The sequence below is a fragment of the Blennius ocellaris genome (genome assembly GCF_963422515.1).
Source record: "Blennius ocellaris genome assembly, chromosome: 17".
Taxonomy (NCBI): domain Eukaryota; kingdom Metazoa; phylum Chordata; class Actinopteri; order Blenniiformes; family Blenniidae; genus Blennius; species Blennius ocellaris.
The window spans coordinates 21,694,725-21,703,584 of NC_137666.1; the positions used below are offsets into that span (position 1 = coordinate 21,694,725).

General features: G+C 46.2%; 1 protein-coding gene across 1 annotated transcript; it reads left to right on the forward strand.

The window, feature by feature from the left end:
• Positions 1-211: 211 nt before the first annotated feature.
• On the forward strand, positions 212-8,545 carry mavs (mitochondrial antiviral signaling protein). Its single transcript, XM_080512437.1, has 5 exons — positions 212-284; positions 1,631-1,753; positions 1,879-2,059; positions 4,082-4,965; positions 6,417-8,545. The coding sequence occupies exons 2-5, from the start codon at positions 1,631-1,633 to the stop codon at positions 7,050-7,052; spliced, it is 1,824 nt and encodes a 607-aa protein (XP_080368563.1). The 5' UTR covers positions 212-284; the 3' UTR covers positions 7,053-8,545.
• Positions 8,546-8,860: the final 315 nt, after the last annotated feature.

Genomic DNA, 8,860 nt, shown 5'->3' on the forward strand with positions numbered 1-8,860 from the left:
GTGCCTCTGCCCGTGTGTCCATGTAAACGGATTAGGATTAGGGGTTAGAGGCAGATGTAAACCAGAAGTGGCGATCCAGGGTGACTGTCCATACAACGCACAAAACCGGATTAAACGCGTTCTGGCCGCCTATTGGCCCGCACTTTGATGGTCAGTCGCGGTGAACCAATGGGAGCGCGGGACGCGTCAGTGGGCGGGACAGCTGCGCAGATGTGTACAACGTGGAGTAGCAGGTTTCGGAGCAGGAATAAAACCTCGACAGTCACGAAACAGCGGCTCTAAAGGTGAGATTGTCTCTCTTCACCAGGACATAAATCAAACTTAGACTCGCGCAGAAGGAACGTTCAATTAACGCTTCACTGTACTCGGTTATTTGCTGACTGTTCACCTCAAGCTCTCTTCTATTCGCTTCTCTTTCTGCTCTACTTCACTTAAATACTTTAATTTAATGGCGCATGGCTATGTCTGTGTCATTATTTACAAGTGTGAAACTGCTTTGAGTCTGTCTCGTTGTCTCAGTCGTTTAAATTGAGCTCCAGAAGTAGTTGTAATATTGTGTTTTTAAATGGTTTTTCAGATAGCATAACGTGTTTTTGACCTGTGTCCAGTTAATAAATCCATCTGGTTTCTACTGAGTCTTTTCCGTGACATGTCAGCTCGATTAGAATCCGTGTGGTGGGGGGATTCCACCTTTGTTTTGGTGTATTTGACCTTTGACACTGTGTCGTGACGCCTCAGGAGTGTTTGGCGACTTAACCCTTTTAGAGGTCATTCATCTGCTGAATCTGAGCTTGGTCAAGGTGCCCCCCCCCCTTCACACACCTCCACCCTCCTAATCTGAAATCTCTCTTCACCTTACACTTTGATACACACACACACACACACACACACACTTCTACAGGTCATACACACTCTTCAGGACAGCAGTTTTTAACTTCCTGTGTGTGTGTGTGTGTGTGTGTGTGTGTGTGTGTGTGTGTGTGTGTGTGTGTGTGTGTGTGTGTGTGTGTGTGTGTGTGTGTGTGTGTGTGTGTGTGTGTGTGTGTGTGTGTGTGTGTGTGTGTGTGTGTGTGTGTGTGTGTGAGAGAGAGAGACTTTGCTCTCTCTCCGAGTCGCAGGCAGGTCATCCTGCAGGTTTACACTAAACTTGGCCGTCCTGCTTGACTTCCCGCCGCGGTGCTGACCGCCGCTCGTCTTCCTCAGACACGGCGTGGGATTATTCAGCCGCACTGTTTAGGCGCAAACAAACGAAGGGGCTTAAAGTGTGTTGAGTACAAGAAACGGAACTCAACCCTTTCTGCCGTGGAGGCCTTTTCAATCTTTACTGCTGCACAGTTCAGATATTAAACCACGGTGATTAATAAGTGACTAGTCCAGCCGGTTGGCCTCCTCCTCACTCCAGACAACCTTGAGAAGCAGAAGGGCTTTAACTCCTGACAAGGAAGTCAGGTGTTTTTTTTTAATCCAAAACCAGAACAAATCCTGTTGTCTTTCCTTTCACTTTCACTTTCATTGAGGGAAATTCCCCAACACTGCCTCAGTACTTTGTAATTTCCAGTAAAGATGAAGTATCGTCAGGAAGGAGAGTCTGAGACTCCGTTTAAGGACAAAACACTGTGTGATCTTCCAGATGGCCTTTGTCAGTGACAAACTCTACAATGGCTACTTGAGGAGGAACATGGCAACCATCGTGAGCCGGGTGAAGCCCATCGAGATCATGATGCATCTTCCCTGCCTGACGGCCCACGACCGGGTGAGTTTCACCTCCGGCGGGCTGCCTTTCACACAAAAAAATGTGTTTTCTCTTCGTTGTCAACGGAGACTAAATACTTCTTATACTTTTATTAGTACTGACTGTCAATCACGGTGTGCTTTCAGGAAGTGATCCAGGCGAAGACGGAGACGCGGGGGAAGTTTGACGGGATGCTGTGTCTGCTGGACTGCCTGAAGAGGAGGGAGCAGTGGCCCAAGCAGCTCATCCAGGCACTGGAGGCCTGTGAGCACACCACCATCGCAGGCGAGATCCGGGCGGAATACAATGCCCTGATGGGCGTCGACGGTGAGTCTGCTCCCCGTTCACCATTTCACCGGACTGTGGCGCTGTCCCACTCTCTTCTGTCTGTACATTCAACTGCTTTAAAAGGGATTTTTTTTGCTTTAAACTGACTCCTTTTTCTTCGCACTTAACAATAATGATAAATGTACATTAGATGTTGAGGGCCCTTTCAAGACACTCAAACACATTTTACAGCCTTTAAAAAAACATTCCTGATCCATTAACACCAAACAGAATCAGATACAGCAAAAAAAACAAATTCTTTTAAATGAAAATAAATGGACCACAGAAGTATCCTTAAAGGTGTACAGGAGGATTTTCCCGAATTGTAGGAAAGAACCGCCCTCTCCACCTTTTGAAAAAAATGCACATGCGCAACGCTGTACCTGCTCCCGAGACGGAACGCCTACTAAAACGTGTAGAGAGACGTGCACGAGCCCAGTTCTCCTCGTGCACGCTCTGTTTACAAGTCACAAGTCGGCATCGTAATAACTACTGACGATGCAAATTACAAAACAAACTAATCAACCCTGGAAAGTTACAATATAGACGGAGATAACTTTTACTGGAAGTGATTTGAAATGGATTTCTCCAAATAGAAGCCAAACTTTACCTGTGGAGTAGAAACTTGGCGACTGAAGCGTCAGTGGGAAGCCCAACCTGGGCTTTCAGCGCCATCGTGTGAAACAATCTCCCAAAAACACTCTGGTCTTGTTTCTCTCTTCCGAAGCCTTTCTCTTCTTCTCATACACTTCCAAGACACTCTTTCTCTTGTGACCCTCTGCCATTTTCAAAGTACCCGGTGAGAACTGCGAGCTCGCTGAAGGCGTAGCTCACCATAGGCACCTGAAAGCGCGCATGCGCAGAAAGTGAAAACTAATAGATCCACGCTACCTGGGGACGAGCACGTACGACGGCCTGACGTCACCAGAATGATTAACAGTTGGGAGGACCAATAGTCTTGATGATCCACCCGGAAGTATAACATCCTCCTGTACACCTTTAAACTCTTAATTTTATTTATTTATTTGTTTATTTATTTGTTTATTTATTGAGCTGTTTTTTTGTTTATTGAGTTGTTTATTTAGTTACTTATTTTTGTTATTTTGCTGTTTATTTATTGTCATTTTTCATTACTTGCATTTATCTTATGTAAAGCAACCATGGGGAGCACAAAACAAGCGCAATGAAAGTTGGATGAGTTATTATTTTTACTTTTCATTTGTATTTTTTAGCTGCAGTTTTTCTTGCAGGTTTGGGTTAGGGTTAGGAGGTCAAAGTTCATGTGTTTTCCTCGGCTGAATGTTCCTAATGGATGAGTTTCTGTGTCGGCTTGAGGCTCCGAAAAGCAAATATCAGCTTAACTTTTTTCCCTGAACCTCCAGAAGCTTTCACCTTCAGCAGAGTGGAAGCAGATAGCGGGAGATCTTTGTCGTCGTCGTCGTTGTTGTGGTGTTATCATTGGTCTCTGACCTCCTGATGGCTCCGCATCACTCTCATGAAACACTTAATTAATTCTGACGGCTCTGACAGCAAACGCTGTTTGCTACGATGTCGCTAGCAGTTAAAGTCTATTTCTGACTCCGGTTGTGTGACTCCGTCTCATAATCTCTGGTGTCGCATGCAGGGACGCTTCTCAGCGCTGCTTAATCTCATTTTACAATTAAAGCAGAGAGAGAAAGAGATTCACCGATTTAAAAACACTTGAAACATCATTATTGCTGGGGATTTTTTTCTAATTGTTTAACTTGCATTACAAGCAGCTCTTATAAACAGACATGCGGTTGGAGGAAAACATAAAAAAAAAAAAAAAAAAAAATCTACATTTCAATGATAAAATATGAAAGAAAGTTAATATGAATAAAAACAGAATTCGTGTTCTGCTGACTGTGTGTTTTTTTTTTTTTTCCATGAGTGTAGCATTAACATGGTGACTCGGAGCTCCAGACATCCTTTATGTTGGATATTCACTGTCTTTTGTGATCGTCACAGATTTCAACACGAGTTCTTTTTGCTTTGCGCCAGACTCCAGCGCCAGTTCACCTCCAGCCAATGTTGTCAGGGTTCACGTCCATCCAGCGCCTTCTGCCCAACCTCTGCAGCTTCCAGGGGACGCTTCTGTGTCCAGTCTGGCTGAAGCTCCTGCGGCTGAAGCTCCTGCGGCTGAAGCTCCTGCGGCTGAAGCTCCTGCAACTGAAGCTCCTGCGGCTGAAGCTCCTGCAACTGAAGCTCCTGCGGCTGAAGCTCCTGCGGCTGAAGCTCCTGCAACTGAAGCTCCTGCAACTGAAGCTCCTGCAACTGAAGCTCCTGCGGCTGAAGCTCCTGCGGCTGACGCTCCTGCAACTGAAGCTCCCGCGGCTGAAGCTCCTGCGGCTGAAGCTCCTGCAACTGAAGCTCCTGCGGCTGAAGCTCCTGCGGCTGAAGCTCCTGCGGCTGAAGCTCCTGCAACTGAAGCTCCTGCAACTGAAGCTCCTGCGGCTGAAGCTCCTGCGGCTGACGCTCCTGCAACTGAAGCTCCTGCGGCTGAAGCTCCCGAGGCTGAAGCTCCCGCGGCTGAAGCTCCCGAGGCTGAAGCTCCCGAGGCTGTCCAGGCCCAGCCCTCTCCACAGGCAGCCCAGGTTGAAGTGCCGCCTCCTCCTTCAACCCCGCCTCCTTCTCCTGAGACCCCCAGCCGGCAGGAGGCCCCCAATCCTCACCAGCAGCCGGAGGAGAACTCGGAGTCAGATTCAGATCAGGATGTGAAAACGCACCATCCAGAGGAGGAGGAGTCTCCTCCGTCTCCTCCATCTCCTCCATCTCCTCCGCCCTCAGCTTTCTCTGTGACCTCAGAGAAGATTCCGGTCCAGGACACCAGACCTCCGCTGGACAAAGTCGTGACGGAGGAGACGACTGAACCCTCCACCAAGCAGGCAAGTGTGTGTGTGTGTGTGTGTGTGTGTGTGTGTGTGTGTGTGTGTGTGTGTGTGTGTGTGTGTGTGTGTGTGTGTGTGGGGGGGGGGGGGGGGGGGGGGGGATCACTCCTGCAAAATGAGCCTATTATAGACTTATCCACCCTAGAAGAAGCACAAAGGAAACCAAGAAAACAACAGAAAGTGGAATAAACTGAAAGGATGCAGCTTTTCTGTCCATAAATTGTCAAATCAAACTGCTTTGCAGAGCCGCAGGTCGTTGTTGCTCTGGTCTGAGACCTGCTCTGCTTGTTTGGTGGAAGCAGAGCCTGAAAAGACTTGTGCATTAAGACAATATTGCAAAAAGGTGTTTGAGGCCAGTCGGTTCGTAGTTTAAAGCTGGTCAGAGAAGCGTTGACTGTGCTTTGGTTCGGCTGCAGTGAGCTGAAGTTAATCCGGTTGGTGTTCAGGTGAAGGCAGATTACAGCTGACCTAACCAACCAAACAATGTAGTTGCAGTCACACGTATCATCAGGTAGGAGCCATTCTTAATCCAAAAGCGTGTTTGGATTGTTGGAGGGGAGAACATGCAGACTCCTCGCAGAGTTCCCGGCTTATTCTCACGTTTAATCTCAGGCTAATCTGGAGCTGGCATTGAGACTCCAGTTCATGAGAAGCAGATGTGACACTGAGATGCAGTGAGCTCAGTTTGACCTGGTCATTTGCCCATTAGCCTCAAAAAAAAAAAAAAAAAGAACTTTTTCTTTAAAAAAAAAAAAAATCATAGATTATTATTCTTCTTATTATTATTTTTTTTCAATGCTCTTAAAATAACTGCAGACATCAGCTATATTGTCAAAAGTGCAACTTAATTGCTGTGGTTGTCCTCAGAGCTAAAATGCATAAAAACAATCCCAAAATAAAAAGTAAATAAGGCTCAGTCATTCAATAAATTCAAACTTTAACCAGGTTTAAGCAGAAGTGGAACTGCAGCTACGGCAGTGCTTCTCAAATGGTGGGGCGCGCCCCCCTGAGGGGGCGTGGTGGGGTGTCAGGGGGGGGCGTGAGGCAGGCACGACTTTCAGTATTAGTGCCTTTATTCATGCTTGAACGATAAAAAAAGGGCCTCCAGCTCATTTTATTAATTTATTTTGATAATCAGGCGATTGTATGCAGAATGCTGGTGCCAGCAAATCATACAGTGGTTTATACAGATCAATAAACAAATATTATCAGGTTCTCAATGGTAGTACAATTTGGGGGGGGGGGCCTGAAAAATTTTTTTGTCCTCTAGGGGGGGGCCTGACAGAAAATAATTGAGAACCACTGAGCTACGGGAACTTGAATTTGGAAAACAAAATCGTTTTTAACTACACATTCAATTAAATCGATTTTTTTTTCTTCGCCCAGCCCTCCTCAACGCACTTTATCTTCAAATATGTTGAAGTTGATGTCTGGCGTTTGACCCGCAGGTCGTTGGGACCGCACCTGACGAATCGGGGCTGCGCCTGCAGGACGACAGCGTCTGTCTGAGCAAGCCTCAGCAGCTCGTCAGCATCCAGCCACCAAACCCGTCCTGCCCCACCCTGCTGGCCCCCACCGCCTCCGCCCCGGTGCCGCCGCTGCCACCGCCGGACCGGCCCTACTCCGGCAGCAGCGACCGCCTGGAGATCAGCCAGCCCGCGCCGGACCCGGCTCCTGCAGGCGCAACCCTCGCCCGTCAGGAGAACGGCGTCGCTCACAGTCCCGGCGAACCCGAGGAGAACTACTACGACTCTCCCGCGGCCAGCCTCGGCGCGCAGGAGGTGCTTGTGAATGTGGTGCGGGTCTCCGAGGAGCCCTCCATCCTGAACCTCCAGGGCCAGCCGTCCGGCTCACACGCTCGGATCAACGGCGAAGTGGCCAAAGACGCTGCGCTTTCACCGCAGCTGTCGTCGGCCAACGCTCAGTCACACCTGAGCCCGGAGGAGGGTGCCGCCGCCGCCGAGCCTGCAGACGCCGAGGCGCTGCAAAGTCCCGCCCCTCAGACCCGGGTCACAAAGTACGTCCTGACCGCGGCCGGAGTGGGAGCCTGCGCTCTGCTGGTGGCCTGGAGGTTCAGGAATTAGCGGGACCCGAGGCATTCCCTCAGGGTCTGGTGCCTTACTGGGGTCACTGCACTTTCATCGTTTGACTGTTTTAGCTGCTTCCCCTTCAGCTCAGTTCATCATTAAAAGCAACAGCAAATGGGCTCTTATTATATAACCCAGGTCTGTAGTTTTCAATGTGTGGCTTTTAAACACCCATTTTTTTCACATTGTCTTGTCTGTGAAGCAACACAAGAGCGTTGACCCAAAGAAGAGAGAGAATAATGGAGGACAAGAATCATGCTGGATCTGGATTGTGAAAGAAAAAGTAGCTGCAGTCCTCTGCACCAGGATGTGAATGCTCCCCGACACGCTAGTTGTATTTATATGTACATATATATAAGCTTTAAAGAGGTTTGATGTAATTACATATTTTAAGAAAGATTAATAAGAGATGACCCAAAGCGCTTAAATATTTATAAATCAGAAAAAAAACGAAGTATAGATCAAGTGTCCACTGTCCTCGTCAGCGCGTTTTATAGAAATGTCATGAATGTGATGAGAATACAAACGGCTCTGAAATGCTGTCCAGGAAGAGGCTTGGCTAAACGTCATGTGTTCATAGGTTTCTTCTTTTCTTTTCGGTGAGTGTTTTGTTTTGTTTCAGTTTAAAGGAGGATTTTTGTTTTTTGCTCATTTTAGGAGCCTAATCAAGTAACCCTACACTCCAGTATTCACAACAATGAGACAGAAAATAGTTTCTGTGATTGAATGTCTTGACTGAGAAACGTCAATTAAATGTGGCTCGTCCAGATTTTGTGCTTCAAAAACACTGACGCACGAAATAAAGTGAACTATCATGAAGCTCAATGATTAAATCGTTGATTCGATTCAAATTGTCTGTTGATGCACAGTGAGGTTTTTATGTAAATATCTTTGTCAGTATAAGAACTTTATGGATTTAAAGGATTTCTTTGCACATTTTGAGAGACATTGATGGAGTGTGTCATCATAATTACTTGTGACTACATAACTTCAAACTATGCACTGCAGAAAAACATATTTCTTGTGCCTGCCTTAGTGGCAAGGTGCAAAGATTACTATCATGGGTGGCCGTTTAATTTTATCATTATTATTTTCTGGCGTTGTTTTTTCTTTGGGTAGCTAGTGCCACACCGTTGAGACCACAGACACAAAAATCCCATCAAAATGTGTGGAATGTTCTGGAATATTTTGCTAAGGATTTTGTTAATGATTGCGCTAATCCGTTTTTTTTTTTATTGGGAAAAAACTGAAAAAATGTCCCATACAAAGCAGATGGGAGAGGCACCTCATGGAGATCAAAAGAGACCAGCGCCTGTTGCCATGGAGATGCCGAGATCAAATGATAACGGCAGTGAGAGGCAGGTACACAAAACTTCCTCTGGAATTTTCTGGTTTTACTTTTAGAAACGTGAAATTCAACTGTTTGTAATCATACGTAAATGAAATTAATTGTGTATGAATTTTAATAAACTATTTTATTCTCAGAGTTTAAGCTTGTCTTTAATTGAACAAAGTCTTTATTTCTATTAGCTTTTACTTCACTTAATGCATTGTAAGGAAAAGCTTACAATGCAACAGGTGGAAAACTCAAGCGAACAGAAGTGAGAGTATCATGGAGAAACCAGGACATAGATTTCATTCAGATTTTACATTCATGTTTTGCAAAGTGAGTGAACGTTTGGAAGGAAATAGATTTTAGGAGATTTTTGCACATCCTAAAAGAATGCTTTTTGCTGCAGGTCATCTTTGTTACAGTTGTGTAAAATGTCATGAAAGATTTTATGTGTAATCAACTAAGCAATAAA

What these genes read in the sequence shown, in the direction of transcription:
- mavs (XM_080512437.1), top strand. Translation starts at nt 1,631, where the DNA reads ATGGCCTTTGTCAGTGACAAACTCTACAATGGCTACTTGAGGAGGAAC. An exon ending in TGCCCTGATGGGCGTCGACG is followed by an intron (nt 2,060 to 4,081) that starts GTGAGTCTGCTC and finishes GCTTTGCGCCAG; the next exon opens with ACTCCAGCGCCAGTTCACCT. An exon ending in CTGAACCCTCCACCAAGCAG is followed by an intron (nt 4,966 to 6,416) that starts GCAAGTGTGTGT and finishes TTTGACCCGCAG; the next exon opens with GTCGTTGGGACCGCACCTGA.